The sequence below is a fragment of the Stenella coeruleoalba genome, assembly GCF_951394435.1.
Source record: "Stenella coeruleoalba genome assembly, chromosome: X".
Lineage (NCBI taxonomy): Eukaryota > Metazoa > Chordata > Mammalia > Artiodactyla > Delphinidae > Stenella > Stenella coeruleoalba.
This window is the reverse complement of record NC_137152.1, coordinates 26,567,257-26,592,678: the sequence shown is the minus strand read 5'-3', so window position 1 is coordinate 26,592,678 and position 25,422 is coordinate 26,567,257. Positions and strand designations below refer to the sequence as shown.

At 42.1% G+C, this 25,422-nt stretch overlaps 1 protein-coding gene across 16 annotated transcripts in view; it reads left to right on the top strand.

The window, feature by feature from the left end:
• GK (glycerol kinase) overlaps nucleotides 1-25,422 on the top strand; it is a 121,503-nt gene that overhangs the window by 40,116 nt on the left and 55,965 nt on the right. For 9 of the 16 annotated variants that reach the window (XM_079909601.1, XM_079909595.1, XM_079909587.1 and 6 more), the window contains 3 exons: nucleotides 15,708-15,781; nucleotides 17,935-18,041; nucleotides 25,130-25,207. In XM_079909601.1, coding sequence (XP_079765727.1) covers nucleotides 15,708-15,781; nucleotides 17,935-18,041; nucleotides 25,130-25,207 — 259 coding nt within the window. Of the gene's footprint in view, nucleotides 1-4,463; nucleotides 4,691-15,707; nucleotides 15,782-17,934; nucleotides 18,042-25,129; nucleotides 25,208-25,422 lie in introns of those variants that run through there. The other 7 variants (XM_079909600.1, XM_079909588.1, XM_079909592.1 and 4 more) reach the window with 4 other exon arrangements.

The following is a 25,422-nucleotide window of genomic DNA, read 5'->3' as shown; positions in this document are numbered from 1 at the left end:
ATACTTACATTATTAACATGCATGCGAGTGGATTGTCCAGTTCGCATGGGGAGAGGGGAAGGCGCCCAATTTGGCTGTTTTTATCAAGTATATTTAAATTTTGGATCTGTCTTTAACTTCCTCTGCTACCTTGGGCAAAGCACTTCGTACATCTGCCTACATCATCCCATAAAATAAAGGGGTGCTGCCGCTATTTATTGTCATCCTTTCCAGCACTAACTTTCCATGTTATGGGTTTTTTTTCGTATCTATATCAATCCATATCCAAGTAATTATTAGAATAGCAGGGAGAGATTAAGGAAAGGCTAGCTTTCCAAATAGACTAGACTAGAAAAAGTAAGACAGGCAAATATGGAAAGACCAAGAAGCACTACTGGACAAAAAAAAAAAAATCCCTGAGGAAATGTAGCCTTTCTGCTTATGTAAATTCTGTGTTAATTAAAGAACAAGAAAAACTAGAGGAGGAATAAGTGAAACAGCCAGAGACTCTCCAAGGGGTGGGTGGGGAGTTAACACTGGTTTCTTGCTCTACCAGTCAGAAATATTTCACAGTGAGCTTTTGATGACTCAACCTACTTAAATCATTTGCATGAAGGACCTTGGTCTTTACCTCTGGATTTCTTTGATAGAAACACACTTGCCAGTGAGACTACATCTTGCTTTTCATGATGAACTGTGCTGCTTGTAGAGTGCTTTCACAGACACTGTGTCACTTCAGTCTCACATTAACCCACCCATGTCGGTGATTTTCCCAGTTTTACAAACAAGCAAAAGAAAGACATGGGAGGCAATGAGTTACTCAAGTTTAGGAAGATTAAGTGTTGAATGCCAGGGCCAACACTAGACCAAGGTCCTTAGTTTTCCAATCCAGTGTTTCTTCTACCGCTTTGCCTTCAAATCTCAACGGGTCTTGGGGAGATCAAGGCGGACCATCCTACCTTTTTCCTTTTTATCCATTTCTCTTCCTAGTTTTCCTCAGGTTGCTATCAAAGGGCACTAGGCCTGTGTCAAGGAGATGGAAATTCTAGTCTTGGTTCTACCACAGAAGGACTCAGATGAGCCACTTATGCACTCTGGGCCTCACGTGGACCATTGTTATGATGAAATTAAATTCATATTTTATGGCAAGACAAGAAAAATTTAAACATAAAATTATTCTCTGCCTGTTGGGGCTTCCTCCCTCCCCTTTAGTGTGTATTGTGCATCTGCATTAACCAGAGCTCCTTAGGAGTTAACATTCCTTCTTAATTTTGTAAAGAGACAGGGTGACCCACTACTGGCTTTCTACATGCAGATCTGCATTGTGCAAACTGTCAATATGTCATTTGACATTATCACCCTTTGTCTCAAAAACATAACCGTGCTGTGTCTTCTAACAGTCCTCAGAGCTTTCTAAAAGACTGTCTCCTGGGTTATAATCCTCAGGTTGGATCGAATAAAATTTTCCATTTCTTTCTTAGATTGACAATTGATTATTTTTTTGTTTTGTTTTTGGCGGTGCCATGCAGCACATGGGATCTTAGTTCCCCGATGAGGGATTGGACCAGTGCCCCCTGCAGTGGAAGCCCGGAGTCTTAACCACTGGACTGCCAGGGAAGTCCCTTGATTAATTTGTCATCAACAGTTATTTCCAACTTTTTCTCAATCATAGTATGAAAAATGGAATCAGAAGATATATTGGTTGACTTTTGCATTTATATAGATTTAAGTTTACAGACTGTAGCTGGGGTTTAAAGGGATGTGAGAGGGCAGGCAAACGGGGGAGATTCCAAAAGGATAAAAGCAAATAGGTTTGTGACAGTCAGAGTAAATATTTAGGGTGTGGAGTTGAGATACGGCTGAGCTGGATTCTGCCATTTAAGACCCTTCCCTTGGTATCAATAATCAGTATCAAGGCTGCAAAACAAAGAGCTTTGTGGGAGTCTTAGGAATTGCAATTCTGGAGACAGATTCAGGTTCTGTTCTGGGGAAGATAAAGAGTCAGGGGCTTATATAGTCAAAAGCCATAACGTTGTTCAAGAATTACAGTTGACCCAACACAAGAAAGGAAATATTTGTCTTTAAGGAATCATGAGTTATTTTAGGGTAGGGGTCCGATAAGTATCTTGAGTTTCTGGAACATTGGGCAGATGTTTCGAATGCCTGTGTTAAGACAAGAAGGGATCATAGTTCAGATTCCATGTGGGATGAGATGTGCATAAGTCACATTTCCTCAGTGGCCTAAGTTCTGTTTTGGTGAAAAGAATAAGGATGTGGAACACAGACTATTGTGGGAACCACAGGATCAATAAGTTTTAGAATCTCTCATGTACGTCTAGCCCCACTTTTACTGAAATGTCTGAATTCTGATCACATGATGCTGCTGAACAAATAGTTTGCTGTCCTGTTAGAATCTGAGAGTCAGAAGTGTGTGAAAGTTCAAACATGGTCAGGGATTTTTTTTTTCTTTTAATGGATCAAAGTGGTAGGTTTGGTGGCTTTTTTTTTTAACTTTTTAAGAAATAAATTTATTTATTTTTTAAATTTTTGGCTGCATTGGGTCTTTTTTGCTGCGCAGGGGCTTTCTCTAGTTGTGGCACATGGGCTTCTTATTGCGGTGGCTTCTCTTGTTGCGGAGCACAGGCTCTAGGAGCACGGGCTTTAGCAGTTGCGGTACGCGGGCTCAGTAGTGGTGGCTCGCGGGCTGTAGAGCACAGGCTCAGTAGTTGTGGTACACGGGCTTAGTTGTTCCACAGCATGTGGGATCTTCGCGGACCAGGGCTTGAACCTGTGTCCCCTACATTGGCAGGAGGATTCTTAACCACTGCGCCACCAGGGAAGCCTGGTGGCTTTCTTTTTACTGCCTGTTAGCGTCAAGGAAATCCTTATCTATTTCAGTCAATTAAGTTTTTCAGGGTGTTTAGGGGCAAGTTAGCCTAGTTCCTTTACATGTGCCTGTATGCCTGTCTGTGTCTCTTCCTCTTCCAGGAAATTCAGAAATACTGATTCATCTGCACTCCTATCCTTAAGCAAGCCAGTTTATCAGTAGTTACCAAGTCCAGCATCTCTACAAGTAGGCCTCATCTGGAACACTAGAATTCGATTTCTAGACAGAGTATAGGAAAATTTGCTTCCAGAGCAAGAGTTGTAAAACTATAAACACAGAGATGAATAAGTGAGGTGGTGTAGAGGAAGGCGAGAGGGGGGAAAAATAGAAATGATGTTCCAGAACCGTGAGAGATTGGGGAAGTGGAGTGGAAAAATATGCGAGAGTGAGAATAGTACAATGCTTTTGAAATGGATTGAGCATGCTGGTTTACAAAATCAATTTAGTGATTTTTCAACCAGCATTTTTAAAAAAATGATATGCAATAGAATAAAAAAGATACAGAATGCATAGCATTGAAGGATAAATATGGTTTTGGAAACATTTAAAATATATGTAAAAATATATAAAATGTATTTATATATATGTAACTATATAAATTATAAATAAATGCGCGCCTGCGCTCGCGCGCGCACACACACACACACACACACACACACACACACACACGTCGGCACACAGGCTTGGGGTTGTTTTGTAAGCTATGTCTCACATTGGGTCTCGGTCCAGACTTTGAAAACTCCTGGAACACAGGATCTAAAAGAATCCAGCAAGGTAAATTCAAGGTCAAATAAGCAGGACTCTTTTCTCCTTTTGCTGTCCACATCATTTACCGGAGGGAGAAGAAAAGGGCCTGTGAGGGAGGGGACATCAGACTGAGGCCAAACGAGGGGCAAGGGCGCATCAGGACAGGGAGGACCCCGGCGACTTCTTTCCGGATAGTCTACGGATGACCCCAGGAGGTTGATTTTGAGCGCTTCACTTAAACGCTAAACCGAAAGAACTAACTCGTTCATTATCCCTGAAAAGCCTCCAAAGGCGAAGGATTCGCGCTGCTCCTGAAGGTGACACTACATAGGGTCAGTCCCAGTAGAGGGGATTATTCTTTTCTTGGACGAGGAACCGGGAAGTGGGCGGGGCGTGGGAAGCGCGGGAAGGCCCGGTAGGGTCGGTCCAAAGAGTGACTCACGTCTTGCTTTGCACAGCCCACCAGAGGAACAAGCAGTTCTGCCCTTTGGGACCTATCCGCGAGCGGAAGCCCCAGGGCGCTGGTAGGGTTGTGGCCTTTCCGCGGGCCAGAGACGCTCCCTGACCGTGGGCACCACCTGTCCCAGCCCCGGCCCTGCGGCAGGCCGACTTGGCCGCCTGGTCGCCGGGCCCACGTGACCTGTCGCGCCGGCCACCGCCTCCGCCGCGCCCAGGCCCCGCCCCCGTGACGTCTAGCTACCTCAGATTGTCTGAATGTTCCTTCTCTTTCCGCTTTCGGTAATTGGTCGGCCAGGCAGACAGCGCCCCCCCCTCCGCCCCGCCCCCGGAGTCGTGGGGAACGCTGGTGGGGGCGGGGCCTGGGCTGGAGGGGCGGGGTGAGAAGGCTCCGCGCCGGTAAAGGGGCCGCCCGAGCGCGGTCCGAGCCATCTACTGCTGCCGGTCCCCCGGCCCTCCCGACTCGCCGCCCGCCCCTTCGCCGCCCGCCGCCGTCACTCAGGGAAACGGGCTGCGACCGCCCGCCGACCCCAAGCTGGTTTCATGGCAGCCGCGAAGAAAGCAGTTTTGGGGCCGTTGGTGGGAGCAGTGGACCAGGGCACCAGCTCGACGCGCTTTTTGGTGAGCCCGGGGTGCCCCTGAGTAGGTGATGAACCGGGGCGGGAGCCTTGGAACGCCGGGGCTGGGTGTCGCGTCCCCATCCCGTTCTTCCCACGGCCCGGGGCCCCGGCCGCCAGGCAAGAGAAGGAGGCCAAGAGCCCCGGAGCGGGACTTGCCACGCTGGAGCTGCCCCGCCCGGGCCTGGGGGAACGCGGCCTCTCGCGACCCCCGCGGCTGAGCTGAGCAGCCGTGGCCTTGAAGGAGGAACCGGGCCGCCTTCTAATGGGGGGACTCCTCCCCCGAAGGGAGCTAGGACTCGTCGAGCGTCCGTGCAGAGCAGCCCGCCTGCAGCCAGGGACAGGTGGCCACATTGACCGCTGCTGCAGTCTTCCCCAGAAGCATTTGGCCTGCCGGGGGCAGGACGTCCTTGGATGGGGGAAGCTGTGTCACGGCTGTGGTAGCCTAACAGCGTCCTTTGGAGCAGTGGAACGAATATAGTATTAGCGTAATGATGCCTTGTCATTCTCTCCCACAGACATTGCAGAAGGTAGAACGCTAAGGCGGGGGGCGGGGGCCGGCGAGTGGCAGAGCACATTAGGAAAAAGTCACACTACACTGCTTTTACCAGAGTCTTTATTTAATTTCGAAGATTCGTAAATTTCATTTCTGATACTTTGCCCATTACAAAGATGACTGTCCTCTCTGCGCTTCACAGCGTAAAGCGGCAGGGAAATTCTATTTCTCGTTTTATTTACCATGTCTGACAGCAGAGTTTTGCCATAATGGAGTGCTATTTAAGTGACTTTCTGCTGATTAATTTGTTTTGGGCAATTAGGAAACTTGCTCTTAAAGTGACCTAGCACTGACTTCAGTAAGATAATTTAAAAGTAATTTTAAAAAACTATTGTTGTTTAAGAGCCCATGCTTTCAGTGGACATTTGACTAATCTGGCAAGTTGATGTAAATATTTAATGACTACTTAGCTCCCTCATCACTTCTTTGTCTCAAATCATGTTTTCATGCATTATTTAGTATGTATATATACTGTATGTATACATTGTACATACAGTATATATATTTTTTCAGAGCTCTGTTTAGTTGACCAAAACCTGCATTTGCACCTTCATTTTTTTTTTTAGTGAGTATTTTTGTGTTTTTAAAAAATTAATTGATTAATTTATTTTTGGCTGTGTTGGGTCTCCGTTTCTGTGCGAGGGCTTTCTCTAGTTGCAGTGAGTGGGGGCCACTCTTCATCGCAGTGCGCGGGCCTCTCACTATCGCGACCTCTCTTGTTGAGGAGCACAGGCTCCAGACACGCAGGCTCAGTAGTTGTGGCTCACGGGCCCAGCTGCTCCGTGGCATGTGGGATCCTCCCAGACCAGGGCTCGAACCCGTGTCCCCTGCATTGGCAGGCAGACTCTCAACCACTGTGCCACCAGGGAAGCCCCTGTACCTTCATTTTGATACTCATCTCTCTTGTCTAAAGTCAAAAGCCTTCAGTCCAGTTTTAGCTTGGTTCTTATTTAATGACTTACCTTGGTTTGAGCTGCCAAGACATAATTCTACCGTCTCTTACACTGTTTACCTTCTGATCACCCAGGGCAGGTTTCACTATGTCTTATTTTCATGTAAGTGTCTATAAAGTAATCCAGAATCATAAGTAAGAAACTTAGCCTACCTGGATTTGATTAATAAAATACACAATCATCACTACCATCTTCCCAAATTAAGAAAGACCATCAAGACAGTGCGCTGTTCGTTGAGTTTTGAAGCCGTATTCAAGAATTGCCCACACAAATGCCTCCAGGGGCCAGGCAGGTAGAGGGAGGAGGGCAGACTGGAGAGCAGACTCAGGCTAAGGGGAAACCTGTAGCTGCCAGGCAGGAACACTAGCCCCGTGCTGCCAAATCTTCAAATTCTTTAAGAAAAGCTGGTAGTCTAGAGTTTTCAGTGAAATCTTCCTGTTCTTAAATGTTGGCAACTAGTTCCTAATGGACTGTAGGGGCCAAACCAAACATGGCAGTTGTTCTCAAGTTTATGCAGCCTTTGCCCTCTATGAAAGTGGGTAAAATATTTCATAACTCTGTAGGCTGCCTTTTTAGTTACCAGCCTGACTGTGCCTTTCTTCCTTTTGACTTTTCACTGTTGCTCTCCATATAGCCCAGCAATCTTCTTTATCTACTGCAGGTTGTTCCTGGTCCCTCAGATTTTGTTGCCCAAGAGGCATCTTTCTGCATTGGTGGGGAAGGAATGAAAACTTAGTATCATCACAATCAGTTGTTCAGTGTCATGAGCCTTTAAAAAGTTGGGTGCTGTTTACTGTGGCTTGATCTCAGTGAGTAAGCTAAGGTGCACATTCAGAAGGTTCCTGTCCTGCTTATAGAATGATGTTTAGAAGTTGATCAATAAAGTTTCCTGCTGCTTGAGAAACAACTATGCAAGAAAGCTTCAGAGGTAAATAAAAGACTACCTGTGTGAAGGGATCCTGTGTGAAGTAGAGAAAAACTTGGGAATGGTTTAGAAAGGGTTTTTTTTTCCCTTGGTTATAAGGAAAGAGGTTTGCTAAAGCACTCCCTACAAAATACAGATAATAGAGTTGCTGAATAAGTGCTTCAGTCACAAGGTGATTCCCAGGAGTTGTTCTAGTCATATTGTTCCACATTGTAATTATGACTCAAAAATATTTGCTTACCTTCTCAGGAAAGAATACAGCAGGTAAGGACTGTCATAAGGAAGCTTATAGAGTGAAAGGTACTAAAATAATTTCCTGACCATTATTCATTGAATTGTCATATCTCATTCAACATTCACAAGACCAATAACCTTGCTAAGTTTTCTTTTCCCTTTTTCTATGCCAGCTATATTGGCTTTCTCCCATAAGGGACACAAGATTTCTTTATTCATGTTCTTTCGTCCAAGGGAAATGCTTCCTCCCTGTGAAAATTTCCCATATCTGCTTCTTGAAATTGTGCTCTACCTCCAAATTTTACTCCAAATTTTACCTCCAAATTGTACTCAACTGCCATCTCTTGGTAGAAGTCTTCCTCAAACCCTTAGTCAGAATTTCTCCCCCTTTCTATAGCATTCTTTTTTATTTGTTAATAGCACCTACTTCGTGTCATTGTATATCTGCTGTACTTGAAAGCAGGAACCTCCTTTTTAAGACTTGTTCATCTTTGCATTCCTTAAAATATCTTGGTCAACATGACAAATGAACATCTGTTTTATCTACAGGAGCACTTTATACATATTTGTTGAATAGATTTTTATAGGTCAACTGAATTTTAAATCTGGTTTTCTTTTTTATCTTGTCAAAAAAATGTTAAAACTCTGACTTAGGTATGTTTGATTACTTAATTTCTTCTCTTTTAGTAGTAGACCTGCAATTTTAGAACATGTTCGTTTCTTCCTCTAGTTGTCAAAGACTTAAATCTTGGGATCCTATGCATATGTTTTGTACCAAAGGAAAATTTCCAACTTGTCTGATAGGAAAGTGAACTGGGCTTGGCATGTGTTTACCCAGATTGCAGAGTAGGAACTTCTTGGAAAGAGAATTAGTGTAACAGGTTTCAAGGAGGAGCCATTTCTTCGTAAGACAAAAGCTTCAGCTTAAACAGTCAACTTCCTTCTTTAATTTGGTAACTTTATTTTTTCCCCATTAAGTTGACTGCTAAAAAAACCCCAAAAAACAAAGGATTAGAATGTGTTGTGACTTGCAATGTGTCAGGCACTGCATTGAGGACTTTTCCAGCATTATCTCATTTAATCCTCATAACAAATATGATGTAGGTAGTATTATTAAGCTCCTTTACCCAGATGATTAGACTGTGCTGAAGAGTGTGCCCAAGGTTACAGAGTAACGTGGAACTGGGATTCAAGTCCAGGTCTGTCACAGTCAGAAACCTATCCTCCTAACACCTCCTGCCTTAGGCTCCCAAGCTACCTGAGTACAGTCAAACCTGGGTATCTAGGAGACTGGTTCCAGGACCCCCGTGGATACTAAAATCCTAGGATGCTCATGTCCCTTATATAATAAAATGGTGCATTATTTGCATAAAACCTATGCACATCCTTCTATATACTTCAAATCATCTCTAGATTACTTAAACCTAACACAATGTAAATGCTATGTAAGTAGTTGTGAATACAATGTAGATGCTATGTAAATAGTTGCTAGGCCCAGGGCAAATTCAAGTTTGGCTTTTTGGAACTTTCTGGAATTTTTTAAAAAATATTTTTGATCTGTGGCTGGTCGAATCTACAGAAACGGAACCGTGGATATGGAGGGCTGACTGCACTGTGAAGGGAAGATGGGAGGCTGGGGAAGGCCATTTACCAGTTCTGATTATGTTCACAGACGAATCTTCACCAAGCAAAACGTACTCACACACAGGTTTCACAATATGTAAAAAAATGTTGCCTTTGAAAAAGTCCTGCTGGTTTGGATCATCTTGTGACTCAGATTAAGCGGGGCCTGGGCAGGGCTTAGGTGTAGTCACCATGGATAATGGTTGCGTAACCATTTTGTTCCAATAGCCAGCATCTATGAAGAATGATCTGAATTGTAGCTCCGTGCTTATTTTGGCAGGAAACATTGCCTTGACCCCGGTTGTCTCATCATACTTAGAGATCTCAAGGTTAAGGGATAGATTTCCGCTTTCTTTTTTCATTTATGTATCCAACACATAAGTATTAGGCACCCATTAAGGGCCAGGAACTAATGAACAGTAAATTTGGTAAAACTAATTTGGCTCATAGCTCGAATGAGGCCCCTCTTATAATAAATGTAAATGTGATTCTTTTGTGTCCCCCCCGCACTAAGTTGGTTAGTTTTCTTGCCCATAACATTACAGACATGGCAAGAACATGTTCTCATCAGAGAGCTGCCACCCTCTCTTGTCCTCTTGTCTCATAAGCATAAATGTTTAGAGCCTTCAGTTTTGAGTTCCTTGAGGGGCAGAATGGTGTCTTTTTTCCCCCTCTCCAAAGCCTAATACAGCATCTGGCGTCTGGTCGGTGCTCATTACGTGAATAGACAACAGCAGAGAGAGGCCTCCAGGGCTTGATGTGTTGACTAGAACTCTTGGACCGAAAGACTAGAAAGGGAGAACTTGCGGGGTCTTGGAAAAAGTTGAATTTGGCAACTATAGCTATGTTAGATGTATGAATATGCTATTTAATATAATTTCCTTTTTTAAGAAAAATACAATGCCATTTGCTGTGTTTACTTCTGTGGCTTGTTGGAAGATGCCATTATGCCTTCTGTGGTCAAGTTTGCAATGTAACATGATTGTAGCTAATATTTTTATTTTAGGTCCTGCAAATTTACATAGTGTTTTAGAGATGGAGTTTATATTCCTGAAAAATGTCTTACTTATCACACAGTAAAGCTGAGTGTGGCATGAGTAGGCTAGTGGGGAAACCACGTGGGGAGGGAAGTGAATGCATGTTTATGATGGGATGGCTGAGTTAGTCATAGGGTGAGTGAGGCAAGCGTGAAAGACAGTTACTTAGTAAGGACTGCATTTCGTCTTCATCTCTCCACTACTCCCCTTCTGCTGAGACAGAAGGCATGCGTTGTTTCAGAAAGTCCTTTTAAAACAATTTTTATAGAAGTAATTTTCCTTGTTTCTTCAGCTTTTTAACTGTCCCCCTCCTCCAAATCTGGAATTGACCATGATTTAGGCACAATGGTAAATATAGAGCTAATGACTTCTAATTCTAATTCTCCTCTTATAATAGAAGTAGTAAGAGTAGCAGTAGTAGTAATAATCATAATAAGTAGCAGTAGTAGCAGTAGTAGTAGTAGCAGCAGTAGTGGTAACATCTTTTGGGCTTATGCTATGCTATCTTTGGGTTTTGGGTTTATGCTATGCGCCTGCACTGTGCTGAATTCCTTTCCTATGTGAAGTTGTTTCTTCAGTTTTTAATTGCCCTCCCCCACCAAAAACAAAATCTGGAGCTGAGACAGGATTTGGGCTTAGAGATGAATACAGAACTGGTGATTTTTTAAAATTAATTTATTTAATTTATTTTATTTTTGGCTGTGTTGGGTCTTCATTGCTGCATGGGCTTTCTCTAGTTGCGGCCAGCAGGGGCTACTCTTCGTTGTGGCGCACGGGCTTCTCATTGCGGTGGCTTCTCTTGTTGCGGAGCACAGGCTCTAGGTGTGTAGGCTTCAGTAATTGTGGCACGCGGCCTCAGTAGTTGTGGCTCGTGGGCTCTAGAGCGCAGGCTCAGTAGTTGTGACATACGGGCTTAGTTGCTCCGCGGCATGTGGGATCTTCCCGGACCAGGGCTCGAACCCGTGTCCCCTGCATTGGCAGGTGGATTCTTAACCACTGCGCCACCAGGGAAGCCCACTGGTGACTTTTTGAATCCTAACTCTTATCACCTATCTGCTATGCTGGTGGTAGTAGTAATAATAGGAACAGTAATAAAAATAGTACCAGTTGTAGCCACAACAGTAATGGTAACATCTTTTGGATACATGCTGTGTGCCTGCCCTCTACGAAATACTTTTCATACATTATTTTTTTTATTATATTCTATATATTTTCGATGTTTTAAACGAAAAAATTTAAAACACACTGAAAAGTAAAAAGACAAACGTAATGAATGGCTGTGAATCCATCACCCAGATTTAACAATTATTCATACTTGTCATATTTTCTTAATGTACTTTTTTGGTGAATTTAAACCTGGAGTCAGCTATTTTTCCAAATATTTCTCCAAGTTTTCCTTTAGTGATTAACCATATTTAGAGATGAAATTCTGAGTTCTAGTGTTGGTCACTGTCGCAGAGATGTCACTGTTTCTAGGCTCTTTCAGGGGACAGATTTTAAAAGCCTCAGTTCATATTGATATTTCCAGTTCTAATTAACTTTACAGTTCACTTAAGTTCTTTCATTTTATATTTATTTCCTCTTGCACCGAAAAATCTTGGTTCCTGACAATATTAGCATACATTATTTTATTTAATCCTTTCACAGATGGAAAAGTCCAGGCTTAGAGAAGTTAAAGTCAAACAGCTGACATGGGCAGGGCTGGGCTTGACCCCCAGCCCCAGCTCTCCCAGGCCCATGCTCTTTGCCTCCATGTTACACCAAGCATAACGTTCTCAACTGCCTTTTCCGGCCCACATGAAATTCTAAGACTGGATCTCTTGTTTTTTAATTGACATATAGTTGACATATAACGTGGTATAAGTTTAAGGTGTCCACCATGTTGTGTGATACGTTTGTATATTGCAGTACGGTTACCACCATAGCATTATCCACGTAGCTCTACCATGTCACATAATTATCATTTATTTTTGTGGTGGAAATAATTAAGATCTACTCCCTTAGCAACTTGGAAGTTTATGATACATTACCATTGACTATAATCACTCTGCTGTGCATTAGCTCTCCAGGACTTATTTATCTGCTAGTTCCAAGTTTGTACCCTTAATGGATCTCTTTCTTTAAGCTTACGACCTAAAACATAAGCAATTGACTACTGGGTATCTCCACTTCTGTGCCGAGTTACACCTCAAACACACGTTATCTAAAATGAAATTTGCAATCTCCTTACCCCCTTCTGTACCCTAACTACTTCTCCTTGCCCTACCTTTGTCTTGTAAACACTGCCTACTCTAACTTGTAACCTGTCATCCTTGAGTATTCCTCCTTTTTTGTCACTCCTCCCCATCCAAGCCCTTGACGCATCTATTTGCTTATACCTCCTAAACTGAATCTCTCTCAGCAATGCACTTCATTCAGTCCCCACTGCTGCTGGCCTCCAAGTGGAGCCCTCTAGGTGTCTTACCTGGGTCACTGCAGACACATCTGCAGCTGCGCTCCCTGCCTCAGCCTAGCTTCCCCACCGTTCCCAGTCCCACTCGGACTCCCTTATATTCAACCTTAAGTCTTAGCCTGGAAGTTACCTCTTCTGAGAGCCCTTCTCTGGGCCCACCAGTCTGGGTTGGATGTCCTACCTCCTCGTTGTAGCATAGGCAGCCCTGTGTTAGAAAACTCCTTTGTATTCACTGCCACTTAATGAATGAAAAAGTCCTAATTAGTATCAGTCTGATTTTGTACTGGAAAAGCTCTGCATTGGTATTTAGAAAACCTAGAGTTTAGCCCTGTTTTGTCAGTATTATGCGATCTCTTGGAGCTCCCTTTGCAAACAAGAGAGCATTCCATTAGGGCCATTTCAGTGTGTGTTGTCATTTTGTTTTTTGCCTTGGAACTCCATTGTTAAGCTCTCTTCTGGAAGCTGAAGTCAATAAAATGTGAAATCTAAGGGAGGGCGTGATCCAGAGCTCCCTGTCCTTCCCTCTCAGCTTCTGAAGGGTCCTAGAGATGCGGGCAGCACACTTTGAAAACACTAGCCCAGAGGAACTCTAGGATCTCTTCTAGATCCCATAGACTCTTGTGTCTTAAAGTATTTCTTTAAATTAATTTTCTTAAAGAGAGTTTTCTGTTCTGTGCCATTGTGAGTCTGAAGTTTTAACTAATTTTTAAATTAGGTGAATTTCAAACTTGAAAAGGGAGAAAAACATGAGCATCTGTAATTCTGGGGTGTTTCTTCCTTGCCATCTAATGATTTTTAGACAAATGACTGTGCTAGACCTTTTATAAAGCAAACTCTATAGCCCCTGCCATCTTTTATAGACAAGGGCTTTTGAAATCTACTTGAAAAGAACCGACCAGCACTCTCGCTACTCGGCAATGTGTTCTCATATGGAGTGTCTCATACTCTTCAGCCATAGAGTCTTATGGAAACATCATTAGCCTGCTTTGTGTACTTGTCCGTCTGCAGACAAATGGATAATCAGGAGGCTTCACTACAGTTCCTCACATGAACCTAGATTTATGAGAAAAGCAGTACTCCACAACTTCACTGTCCAGTATGACAGCCACTAGCTGCAGGCGGCTATTGATCACTTTAAATGTGGTTAGTCTGAATTGAGGTGGACCATAAGTATAACATCTATACCAGATCTAAGACTTATACTAAAAGAGTGAAAGATCTAATTAATTTTATATTGATCACCTGTTGAAATAATTTTAGATATATTGGTTTAAATAAACTGTTATTAAAATTACTTTCACCTTTTTTTGTGTGTTTTTTTTTTGGCTTCATTGGGTCTTCGTTGCTGCGCGTGGGCTTTCTCTAGTTGCAGCAAGCGGGGGCTACTCTGTTGCAGTGCGTGGGCTTCTCATTACGGTGGCTTCTCTTGTGGAGCACGGACTCTAGGCGCGTGAGCTTCAGTAGTTGTGGCTCATGGGCTCTAGGTGCACAGGCTTCAGTAGTTGCGGCACGCGGACTCAGTGGTGGCTTGCGGACTCAGTGGTGGCTTGCAGGCTCTAGAGCACAGGCTCAGTAGTTGTGGCGCACGGGCTTAGTTGCTCCGTGGCATGTGGGATCTTCCAGGACCAGGGCTCAAACCCATGTCTCCTGCATTGGCAGGCGGATTCTTAACCACTGCACCACCAGGGAAGTCCCCATTTCCCATTTTATTTAATATTTTTTTCCTAATAAGTACCTGATAGACCACAGTTCTTTAGATATTCAGCAAATATTTACTGATTATCAAACCCTATGCCAGGCACTATTCTAGGCCCTAGAGATGCTTCAGCAGATAAAATGGGACAGTTGGAGTGGACATCCTAGAGACCTACCCAATGCTAAGTTGTAAATTACTGGGCTATTACATGGGCTTCAGCCAAGTGCCTTTTATTTATGATGTATCAAGTTAACCTTTGCCGTGTAAGATATTTTATCTCCTCAAAGGACTTGAGAATTTGCCTTCTTGCTTTCATTATGTTTATTACTTCCTCTCCCAAAAATGATGTGTGTGGTGGGGAGGGAGGGCAGCAGCAACCCGACCCACTGTGTGTTTTCCCTTATTACTTTCTTCCTTAGTCTGCATTCAGCAAGTAATTTTCTCCCACAGGAAACCTAGGCCTGGAAACACTTTCTTAATTGGATGTGACTTTACTGCTGCAATTATAGTGATTTTGGAAGTTAGTTTTAATTAAAATATGAATCCTTACTCTGAAAGACTAAGTAATTTGATACTTAAATATAGGTACACCCAGGTGAGAAACAAATATATCTGAAAAAAAGGTTGCTAAGTTTTTAAGAAGTGTTGTTTTAGTGGTTTTAAATTTGTGGAGGCTTGTACTGCACTTCTCTGGTAGCTTTCATTCATTGGTTTTAATGTTTTATCATCAAGGGTCAGCAATTCCTGACAAGCATGTCACAGAGAGCACTCAGCTTGATGCCACGGCACTCTTCTCCCCCTGCTGATATGGCTCTACTTACCTCTCCTAAGAGCTAGATGCATTGTTACACTTCCCTTCAAAGGAATTTACACAGTATACTTTCCTGCCTGGGCATCTATTGACTCCTGTCTCCACATCCAAGGTAGATGCAGAATGGAACCATATACTATCACTATCAGCATTTGGCCAGCTCTCTTTTATTTTTGGTTTTCCTATTCTCTAAAAGAAATCCATACTATTAATTGGTTGATGTATTAAGTTTCCTACACCTGGAACCATTTGTTTTAAAGAATGAGGAATTGCCTCTTTAGCTTTACCTTTAATAGATTTTCATTTATCTAAAGAGAAGTTATTATTTCTTAAGCTACCTTATAACTTACATGATTCTATCTGAAGAGAAAGTAGAACATCTTGTAAGGCATTTCATCTGAAATGATTTTTCTATCAGTGAATAAGAACTTCAGTTGCTGAATAACTTTTTTTTTTTTTTTTTTTTTTTTTTTGGTGGTACGCGGGCCTCTCACTGTTGTGGCCTCTCCCGTTGTGGAGCTCAGGCTCCAGACGCGCAGGCTCAGCAGCCATGGCTCACGGGTCCAGCCGCTCTGCGTCATGTGGGATCCTCCCGGACCGGGGCACGAACCCGTGTCCCCTGCATCAGCAGGCGGACTCAACCACTGTGCCACCAGGGAAGCCCACTGAATAACTTTTAAACATCTTTGCTCTCTACCTGCATTTTTACCCTAATATTGCAATATATTTTTCAGGTTTTCAATTCAAAAACAGCCGAACTACTTAGTCATCATCAAGTGGAAATAAAACAAGAGTTTCCAAGAGAAGGGTATGTTTCCTAATTTAATATGTAAATGTACATCATGTTTATTAGTCCATCTCACCCCACCTGCCCTGTGCTTTTGTAAAGTAAACTTAACCAAACACCCTCCTGAGAAGATGTGAGGGATAGGTATTAGTCAAAAAAAGAAGCAGTAACTTGGTAGCTCAGCAAAAACATGTGGATGATTGACGGCTTAGGAATTTAGTGACAAACGGAAGCGATAATAAAGTAATAAAGCAAAGGAGTATTAGATATCAGAAATTCCACGTTGACTTTGAAATCATTTAGTCCTATGTGTCCATCATTGCCAAACTACTGCTTTGCTGATTTGCATGTAAGGGTTTTTTCCTTAAATAAAGATATGTTTTTAAAAAACATTCATATATCTTATCATCTAATACTAAAATCATCCTTTTGGGGAATAATGTTCATATATAGTAATTGTGATATTACTACTTATGTATATGTATTATATAGTACATATACATATATTATACAGTATTTTATTTAAAATTTGATATTCATAATACAGCCAGTTTGAAAAACTGTGTGGCAGTTTCTTATAAAATTAATCATACATCTGCAACATTCCACTCTTAGGAATTTATCCAAGAGAAATGAAAGCATATGCCTATAGGAAGACTTATCTACATGAATGTTTATAGTAGCTTTGTTCATACTAGCCCAAACTGGAAACCTCTCAAATGTCTGCCATCAGTAGAACGATAGCAATGAAATACTGTTTGACAGTTTTTCAAAAGTGACCTGATACATGCAATGACATGGTTGAATCTCTTTGATATCCTGGAGAGTGAAAAAAACTGGCCACAAAAGAATACATCCTGCATGGCTCTATCTGAAATTCAAGAAGAGGCTAAACTAATTAGGATGATGGAAATCCGAAAAGTAGTTGCCTGTGGAGTGTGTGATTGACTTGAAAGAGGCATGAAAGAACTTTTCTGGAGCAATGGAAATATTCTATATCTTGACTGGGGTGTTGGTTAGATTAGTATATACATTTGTTAAAACTCAACAAACTGTGCACTTTCAATCTGTTCATTTCATCATAAAATTTACTTCAGTTTAAGAAAGAGAGGGAAAACAGTGTGTTACCAAATTTTCCGTTAAAAATTTTCTCCTATGTTTTAGAGAATTCCTTTGTTTAATAATAAAAGCTATTGATATGTTAGCAGCATTAGAATGACCGTCCACAGGCCTGATCCCAGTGCAATTTAGAGAGAGAATAGCTAGACTTGGAGGGACAAAAATTAGAAATATGTGGAAGGAGATTCGGTTTTGGAAAAAGAGAATTTAGAGACAGAACTCAAAGCTCAGGAAAGCCAGGCAGACCTGAGGAAGGCAGAGAAGAAAGGCATTTGGAATTTCCTTGCTACTTCCAGATTCTAGCGTAGGATTCTTTTAACTTGTGTCATTTCTACTTTTGCATAGAAAAAGTATGCCATTTGTTTCTCCCAGGTATTCTTCCTTTTCATTTATTATGAGCCATTCATCCTTCTGAGGTCCTTGTACCTTAACCATAATTGCACTGGGATTGGGTCTGAAAACTGGGACCAGTCACTTGTCTACATGAAATAGTTATTGGAAGGAATGTACATTTTTCCCCTAAATTCTAACAAAACATTTTAGGAAATAAAATGACAAAAGAGATTAGTATACTTATTTGACTTCCTAGAATTTGTTTTGCTTCATAAATAAATAAATACACAGATATATAAGTAAGTAAGTCAGTGTATCAAAAGAATAATATCTATATCTAGTCTGTTTAAAACTGACTAATGACTAGTGAAACATAAAGATAGTATATCAGAATTCATCACACCCACAGAATATAAAGAATTGGGGAACCAGTTTCTTACTGGATTTGAAAAATAATTTAAAAATAGGTAGAATATTTGCTATTTGTGGCCTGGTATTACTTACCTCCTTTCAAATAATTAATTACTATATGAAGAATAATAAAAATGTAAAGTAAATAGGCTCTTCTTTAAATCATTTCTTTAGAATATTGGATATGCTTTGCTTATCTGATTTTCTTCGATTTGTGCAGCCACTCCCTCATAAGTGAACATCTCTAGAGAAATAAATTATATGTGTCTTGCTCTCTTGTGGACTAACCAAATACATTCTTTTGTTTGAAGATGGGTGGAGCAGGACCCTAAGGAAATTCTGCATTCTGTCTATGAGTGTATAGAGAAAACGTGTGAGAAACTTGGACAGCTCAATATTGATATTTCCAACATAAAAGGTATTTTTCATATTTTACTCTATATATGATTATCTCAATTAAATTCATTCATCCAGCACATACTTGAGTGCCCATGCAGTGGCAAGCATTTCTTTGAGAACTGAGGATACAACAATAAACAGGAAGATTAGGTCCCTGTTCTCATGAAGCTTTTATTTTGGTGAGAGTGAGACCAACAGTAAGAGTAGATAAGTACCAGCTAATTTCAGATGCAGATAAGTTCCATACAGAAAGTAAAACCCAGTGATATGCTAGAGTGTGCACAGAGAGGCTTCCTTTAGATTGGAAGGCCAGAGAAGTCCTCTCTGAGGAGGTGACACTTTTGCTGCGGTGTCAAAGGCCAAAAGGGGCCAGCCATGCAAATATCTGGGGGGAAAATGTTAGAGGAAAAGAAAGCAACACATGCAAAGGGCCTGAGGTGGGAATAATTTTGGCCCATTCCTGGATCAGAAAGAAGGCCAGCATGTCAAAAATACAGTGGAAGAAGGGTGACAGGTGAGGTTGGGTGGGTAAGGGGTTTCAGAAGGAACTGAAATCTGAGAAGTGGACGGGGCCTTGTCGGCCACAGTTAGGAGTTTGGATGTTATTCTTAGTATCACACGGAGCCATGAGAAGACTTTAAGCAAGGCCATAGGGGATGACAGGATCTGACTTGCAGTTTAAAAACAACTTCCTGACTGCTGTACGGAACACTGTGGAGAGTGAACAGTAAAGGCGTAAGTGTGGACACAAGGAGACCAGTGTGGAGGCCGCCGTGGAAGTCCTGAGAGAGAGGACGATGACTTGATTGACAGTGGTAGCAGTGGAGGTGGGGAGAAAGGGCCAGAGCTTGCTGATGGATTGGATGTCAGGGTAGCAGAGAGAGTAGTGGGGTGGGGGAAAGAGATGGGTCACAGATGAGGCTTGGGGTTTTTGCTGGAGCTCCTGGATGGACAGGGATACCCTTTACTGGGGAGAGAAAGACTAGAATAGGGAACAGCTTGGGGAGGGGGGAGGTTGTTTGAAATCAAAGCACTTCACTTTTGAAATCTCCCTTAAATAATTGTCTGAGAGTGTTAGGTTATTACAAGTATCTCCCTTTAATTCCTAGTAGTTTTAATAGAATATCTACCTGAGTTTGGCTTTGCATCATTCATAAGGGAGAAAAAAAATAACCCAGTCATCTAAAATTGATATGCTACTAGTGTAAAGGGTGGAAGCATAATACGGTAATTGCCATCTCCTTAGAGTTTAAATTTTTCAAGCTCACCATTCAAGGGCTACTTTTTTTTTCTTTCTTAGGTAGTTTGACTCTAGATACGGGGAACCATCAGTTGGTGCTGGTGGTTCCTTAATTCATGTCATCTTGGCTCTGAAATTTACCAGCACTCCTGAGTTGAAACATTGATTTTTTTTCAGACTTTCCCTTATTTGTATAAATAAAACTCACTTTAAAAAAGGCTAAGTATAATCAAAACCAGTCATTCAGCAAACTCAGAGTGCCTACGATGTGCTAAGTGTGCTAGGGAAACAGTGGAGCACAAATAGGGTCGTGCCGCTGTCCAATGGGGGAAACATGTTAATCCAATCACAGATTAATGGAAAAATGTAACAGTGATATTTCTGTTACTGCAGATTTTTACAAGAAATACCCATGTACGATTTGATATTTTGTTAACAGTTTTTTAATATCCTACCTTCATTTTATCCCTACATCTAAGTGAAGTACTTCAAACTTCTTTTACAGTTGCATTCACCAAGTTTTAGATGAGTCCTCTGTCAAAGTGATTGTTGGTCAATTTCCTTGAACTGTCCTCACAGCTTTCATGGTCTAAACAGTGTAAACGTGTAAGAGGCATTCAGTAGCACACTCTGTTGTCGAAATATCCATTACCAGTGATGTAAATAATCTAGGTGGCGGAATGCCATGTTCACGATGTAGATTCCAGAGCCATTGGCCATGATTTTGACCTCATTCTACCTCCCTTTCAGGTGAGGTAGGCTGCGGCATGTTGGCCTTCTAGACCCACTCAGGTGGCATTCTTTTTTCTCTTGTTTTTGTGGTGTTCGTGAAGATGACACATAACCCCAGTCCAGGTCACTTGTCTTCCACTTGCACTGTCTGTAAGAATACTGAGCACACAGCTCTCTGCTCTACGCTCCTCTGTGTCTAGCCAGTGTGAAACCCATACCTGAACCAAAGTGACCCAGCACTTCCTTCTCAACAACTACCAGCCTATGGCCAAGGAAGAGAACGTTCCACAAGCCCCTCCATACCGGGCCAGTTGTGTTAAAAAATTTTTTTCCCAGGTAATTTATTGAATTGGCACTGTCAAGGGCCAAGCTTTTGCTTGCCTATATAGAGCTCTAGGTCACAGAACCCTAATGCTGTAAAGGATCTTCCATCACTTAGACCTAGCTGCAAATGAGAGAACAGGGACCCTTTGCAGGTCGTGTAGCTATTTAGTGGTGGTATAACATGAAAGCACAACTGCCCTGTCTCCTGGTCCAGTGCTTTCTTTCCTGAGCCACACTGATAATAACCTCAAAAACCACTTGAGTTTTTGGTTCCAAAGTGGCAAAGAAATGAGTTTTTTCCAGCTAAAGGGTGATTCATTTATCATCTTACCTGGTAATCATTGAGTTCATCATAGCTGGTTGTATTTCTTTGGCAAACTCCAGTTTCATTGGTTTTAGTTGTCCTCATCTGCCAAAGTTTGTTGATTTCAGGTCCCTATAAACAATGTCTCCATAATTAAAGTTCACTTTCCAGTTTAACAGCTCACTTGAGCCCAAGACAAGTAAATAGGCTGCTTCTTTCCATCTTGGCTTAGAGAGCTGGGCCGCTCTGTTTGCCTGTCCCTGGACTGAAGGAAATACAAACTATAAAGAGTTACAATACCACATAGTCTCATTCGTCCTCCCTCATGAGATCCAAGCAAAATACAACATACACTGTTACAAAGTTGAGAACATCAAGTCCTCAGTGATTAGGTTAGATAGTAGTTCTCACACCCTTAGAGGACAGGGAAGCCCGCACACCCAGTGCCTCGCCCTAGCCAACACATCCACCCACCTTTCCTTCGCCTCTGAGACTTGGCCTCTCAGAAAGGCACTCTTTGTCCTAAAGGGCTTCCCAACAATGGCCATATCTCCCTTGCAAGTGGTATAACTTGCCACAGGCACACGTCTGCCAGACATGGAAGCTTTCTACCTCTTCCCAATGGCGCTTTTAGTAGCCCCAGAGCCTTCCTCTGGGGCTTACATTGTTTTGCTATGTGCGTTTATTGGGTGGTTGTTGTTGTTTTCTCCAGAAATGTGTTCCAATTAGAAATTATAATTTTATTTTTAAATAAGGGTGCATGTCATCTATAATTCCACCAAGACAACAATGATAACATTCTGGGGTATTTCCAAAGGCTTTTTTCGAAGTAAATTTTCTTAACTGCGATTATAACTTTTCACAGGCAATATTAAGCAAAATTTAACCAGATTTTGAATATAGCATTTAACTAGTTAATTGTACTAGTGACACTCAGTTTTGAGGGAAAAAATATCCCCTGAAAAAGAATATATGGATGAAGCATGGACCTGCTAGATACGAGAGTAATGTGTTAGGTTTTATATTGTCCAGTGATTTTAGTATCTCTAGCTAAAAGACTTGCACGTCACATTCATTTGCTCTTATGGTAGGTGAACTAGGGTGGAGGATTATAAAACCTAAACATGTTATTCTGAAAAAGAAGGAATTAAAATTAGGAACTATTAAGAGAAGCACATGTGCTGGGATTAGCAGTCAGAAAAGTTTTCTTTAAGAAACAGAAAAATATAGAGGATTTTAGGGTAAAAATGCCAAGAAATTAGCACAATTAGAAGTTCAGAGGCAATGCGTAAGGCCTGTGTCGGGAGAAACTGGTACTAGACTTGTTTGTGGCTGGAAGAGAATCCTGAGAAGCTGGTTCACTGGACTTCGATTGTTTGCAAGAAAAGCAATTTTGCTTGGCATGAAGGAACCAAATTAAGATAGAGGGGAAAGAAGAAGCGGTTAGAATGAAACCCGTGACTAATGAATCAGATCGAAATAGCTCTAGATAATGTTCTGAATACCAGTTAGAATGAGCCAATAAAGAAAGGTAGCGTGAAGGGCATAGAATAGAAACTCCAGGCTTGGGACTTCCCTGGTGGCGCAGGGGTTAAGAATCCGCCTGCCAATGCAGGGGACATGGGTTCGAGCCCTGGTCTGGGAAGATCCCACATGCCGCGGAGCAACTAAGCCCGCGAGCCACAACTACTGAGCCCACATGCCACAACTACTGAAGCCCGTGCGCCTAGAGCCCGTGCTCCACAACAAGAGCAGCCACCGCAATGAGAAGCCCGCACACCGCAACGAAGAGTAACCCCCGCTCGCCGCAACTAGAGAAAGCCTGCGGGCAGCAGCGAAGACCCAACGCAGCCAAAAGTAAATAAATAAAATAAATAAATTTATATATAAAAAAAAGAAACTCCAGGATGGCAACTAAGGAAGCAGCCAGCTAGTTAACGGGAAATTAATGCAGTGGGGAAGAATAGGAGAGTTTAGTAGACCATGAATTCATTGTGAGCCCTCATTGTAAAGTTGTCACATATCACGTTCACAATACTCCACCTTAACAACCATTGCCAAGGTCCCGCCGAGGTCTCTGGCCTCTGCTGTGCCCACAGTGCTGCTGCGGAATTCCTTTATGTGTCCCACTTAGCTCAGTCCCATTCTTTGCAACTGGTACTCCAGCCTCTGTGTAACAATGATGACAATGAATGGCAGCAATAAGTGACATTTATGGAGTGGTTACTATGTCCCAGGCACTGTTTTAATATGCATTAACTTAGGTTTTCCTTTTTGTAACCCTGTAAGATGGGAACTTTTATCATCTCCATTTTACAGAAGATAAAACTGAGACCCAGGATCATGCTGCTAGGAAGCAGAAGAGTTGGAATTTGAACCCCAGCAGTCTGGCTTCAGAGCCTGAGCTCTATTGAATAGCACCCAAGCTTCACAGTCCCTGCTTTCACAGATAACCTTGCGCTCTACTTCACAGAGAAAATTGAGGCTCTGGGGTCTAAATTCCTCAACTTCCTGTCCCAGTACTTAATGTCTGGATCTCTTGCCCCCTTCCCTCCATTACAAGGGAAGCAATAGCCTTCCGCCCTACTGAGGCTCCTCCCTCCACCTGTGTATTAATCCCATCCCCTCCTGTCACTACAACAATCAGGACCGTGTCCCATTCATTTCCAGACCCCTTTCCCCCCACATTCTCCTTTCTCTTCCTTTATTCCTACAGACCTTTTGGCCTTCTATTTTATAAAAAACACCCTCAAATCTCTTCCTTTTACCCTATGCCTCTAGGTTTCCTGGTAGTAGAATCTCATTCATCTTTATACCTCTAGAAAAGGTGTTAAATAAAGTAAGTATATTTGCATTGGATAAAGATTATTTAGAACAAGGGAGCTAGCTGCTGGTCCCCTTCAGCTCTCTGTTGGTCAGAACATTCCTAGCATGTCTTATTCTGGGTGTACAGCTTGAGTAATTTGGACAGTTAGTTGCATGTTCCTAGGAGAGGTGGTGAAGGGACTTTAAACCATGCCCTATGGAGGTGGGGCAGTGGAAGGAAATTGGGCTGTTTAGCCTAGACAGGGGAAGAGAAGCCTGGAGGGACAGAATAGCTGCTTCAAGTGTGAAAGACTGACATGTGGAAGAAGGATTCACCTTATTCTTTGTATCTCCAAAGAATGTAACAAAGATCTATAGGTGGAAGCAATGAGGAAACGAATTGTTTTTAAATAGCAAAGCTGTACAGTAGAGATTTGTTTGCCTGGAGAGAGGTAGTGAGTATCTTGTCACTAGAAGTGCCGCCTGAATGGTCATGTAACAGGCAATTCCAGAGATTTGAGCATAAGGTGGGTTGATTATATAGCCTTTAAGGTCTGTCCTAATCTTAAATTGTGGAAAAGCTCCATCCTTTAGCCCAGTGTGTGCAACTCTGCACAGGAGAATCACCTGGGGAGTATTAAGAAAAAATACCAATGCTCAGATGCTACCCCAGGTAGTTAAATCAGAAGATTTGGGTCAGGGCCTGGGCACCGGTATTTTTTAAAAGCTCTGCAGTTGATTCTAATGTACAACCAAGTCTGAGAACCTCCAATTTAGCTGAATCAAGCCGAACTGAGTAAGATGGTATGGAATAGTATTTTACTTATAGTAACTTACTGTAACTATAGCCCTTGAGTTGTATATAGGTTAGTATAATGTAATTGCCATCACATACTGTACTTATGCCTGATTCAAACTCTATGTCTTTTGTTTGTTTGTTTTTTTGGTTGCGCTGGGTCTTAGTTGTGGCTCACGGGCTCCTTAGTTGTGGCTTGCCAGCTCCTTAGTTGTGGCACATGGGCTCCATAGTTGTGGCATGCGAACTCTTAGTTGTGGCATGCATGTGGGATCTAGTTCCCTGACCAGGGATCGAACCCAGATCCCCAGCATTGGAAGCGTGGAGTCTTAGCCACTCTGCCACCAGGGGAGTCCCTCAAACTCTATGTCTTGTAACATATTATTAAAATACATGAAGAAAACTGAATTTCTAACTAAGCATAATATGAGTTTGCCCAGCATGAAGGATTTTATCTGTGACTATTTTCTCAAAATACAGGCATGTGTGCACACACACACACGGAGGGAAATTTCTTGTGGCAGTTAGTAAATAAACGAATGAGGTTATTGTTGGTCTCCGCAGCATGATAAATTGGGTATCGTAAAGTTGGGAAGTTATTGCATTCCCTATTTATAAGGCAACCTGCGAGTCTTTTATTTGGCTATTGATCTGGGTCCATGTTATGGTGTGCTGGTAGTGAAGCAGGGAGAAGTCTGTAGAAAGAAAAAGAAGTAGTTGACATTGGTGGTTCGCTTTTCCTGGGCCAGTCAAAGAAAATCAACTCAGTACCACCACAGACGTTCCAAATGTTTTTCTTCAAATTTTTATGTTTAGTTGTGCCTGTAAAAAAAAAAAAAAAGTGAGAACTTTGCTCAGATTTCTGCTTTTTTTTTTAATCCTTTCTGTTTAACTTTCTCTTTAAAGCTATTGGTGTCAGTAACCAGAGGGAAACCACTGTAGTCTGGGACAAGTTAACTGGAGAGCCTCTCTACAATGCTGTGGGTAAGCTCTTGTGCATGGATGTCAAACTCAAGGCCTTTCTCCACTTGCAGGAGTTGTCATACTAAAACATCTGGCTAACAAAGCATGTAGTCATGTTCCCTATAATCTCATGGGTTGAGCTGAAGAGTCCTCTAAGAAATGAGTTGTTATATATTTACCATTTTCAGATAGTTATTCCCAATTTGAATTAACTCTTTCCTATGCTTGCCCCTTCC